The sequence below is a fragment of the Apaloderma vittatum genome, unplaced genomic scaffold (assembly GCF_000703405.1).
Source record: "Apaloderma vittatum isolate BGI_N311 unplaced genomic scaffold, ASM70340v1 C11903202, whole genome shotgun sequence".
Taxonomy (NCBI): domain Eukaryota; kingdom Metazoa; phylum Chordata; class Aves; order Trogoniformes; family Trogonidae; genus Apaloderma; species Apaloderma vittatum.
The window spans coordinates 1-1,426 of record NW_009746532.1 but is presented as its reverse complement, the minus strand read 5'-3'; the positions used below and the strand labels follow the sequence as shown (position 1 = coordinate 1,426).

The 1,426-nt window shown below is 44.7% G+C and overlaps 1 protein-coding gene across 1 annotated transcript; it reads right to left on the bottom strand.

Annotated features, from left to right (window-relative positions):
* Positions 1–8: 8 nt before the first annotated feature.
* LOC104279983 (toll-like receptor 7) lies at positions 9–1,163 on the bottom strand (the record flags this gene model as incomplete). The annotated part of the gene is made up of 1 exon (XM_009877474.1): positions 9–1,163. A coding segment is annotated over one exon (1,155 nt), but the record flags the coding sequence as incomplete, so codon positions are not given.
* Between the last annotated feature and the right edge of the window lie 263 nt (positions 1,164–1,426).

Here is a 1,426-nt window from a genome sequence, read left to right as displayed (position 1 = left end):
AGACTGAGCAACGGTTCTAGATTTTCTTCTCTGAGTTCTTTAAAGACATAACCCCTGAGCCTCAGGGTTTCCAGGTTAGAGAGGGAAGAAAATGTCTTAGACAGATTTAAGTATGGAGAATACATCTTCACTTCAAAATTAAAGGACAGGTCAAGCACGACAAGACTCGGGATGAATTGCAAAAACTGAGCATCTCCGATCTCCTTCGTGAGGAAGTTCTGGGAGAGGTCAAGCTCTTTGAGATGCCTGGTGTTTTCAAACCAGCTGCTGGGTATGCTGCGAAGGGAGTTACTGCGAAGTCGCAGAATTCTCAAGTTTTTCAGGGAGGAAAAAGCCTTTGAATGGATCTCAATGGTATTCTTGGGGCAGGGGGTACACGGATATGGGGCGTTATAGCAACGTGGGCAATTACCACTTAGGTCGAGAATTTCGAGGTTGTGAAGGGCACTCAAATCATGCTCTTGGATCACTTGAATCATGTTGTTGTAAATATACAGTTCCTTTAAAGTAGATGACAAACTGGGTGGAATACGAGTTAAGTTGTTGGACTTCAGGGATAGTACTGTTAGTTTTTTCATCACCAGAAAGGCTGTTTCTTCAATTTCAAATGAAACATTGCAGGGGTTGCGGTAGTAGCAGTTCTGTCCCAGATACAATACTTCTATGTTCCCTAGCTCCGACAAATTGGCTTTTTGGATAGAAAAGATCGTGTTTGCTTCCAGGCTGAGCAGACGTAAAGCAGTAGGAAGACCCCGGGGTATTTCCAACAGCTGGTTGGCATCCAAATACAATGACTTCAGTCTTCTCAGGGCGGCAAAACTGCCATTTTCAATGTTTGGTCTTGTGGTGCACACGTGATCTTTGGGCCCTGTTTTGACAGGCACACAGTTGCATCTGAAGTCAATTTCCACGAGGTTTTCCAGATGAGCAAAGGATGTTGGGTAGATATGAGGGATGTGGTTAATACTCAGGGTGAGGTTGGTAGCGTTTGCAGGGATCCCTCTGGGGACTTCTGTGAGATGTCGATCTGTGCAGTCCACTGCCACCTCACCTTCAGAGGCTTTAACATCACAGGGCAAACTTTTGGGAAACCAAGCTCCTGACAGCAGCATCGGAAATAGGAAGGCAAGCAGCAATGCACTTGACATCTTTGCACGAGGTACCTAAAATGGGGAAACAGGGAGGTATTCATTGAATGAAATGAGACCATCTCATGGGACACCACGTCAAGCACATACCGGGTCAGATCACAGCTAACCTGGGGTCCTGTCTCTCACACTGGCTAAAGTGGACGTGCAGGAGGGATTATAACTCTGGCGAAGGCATGTGTGGGTATTTCCTCAAATGTTTTCTTTACTTTCTTAATACTAAGTATTGTGGCATTAAGACAAATATCACATTCTTAATAAGGGAGTGTAAAAAAAAA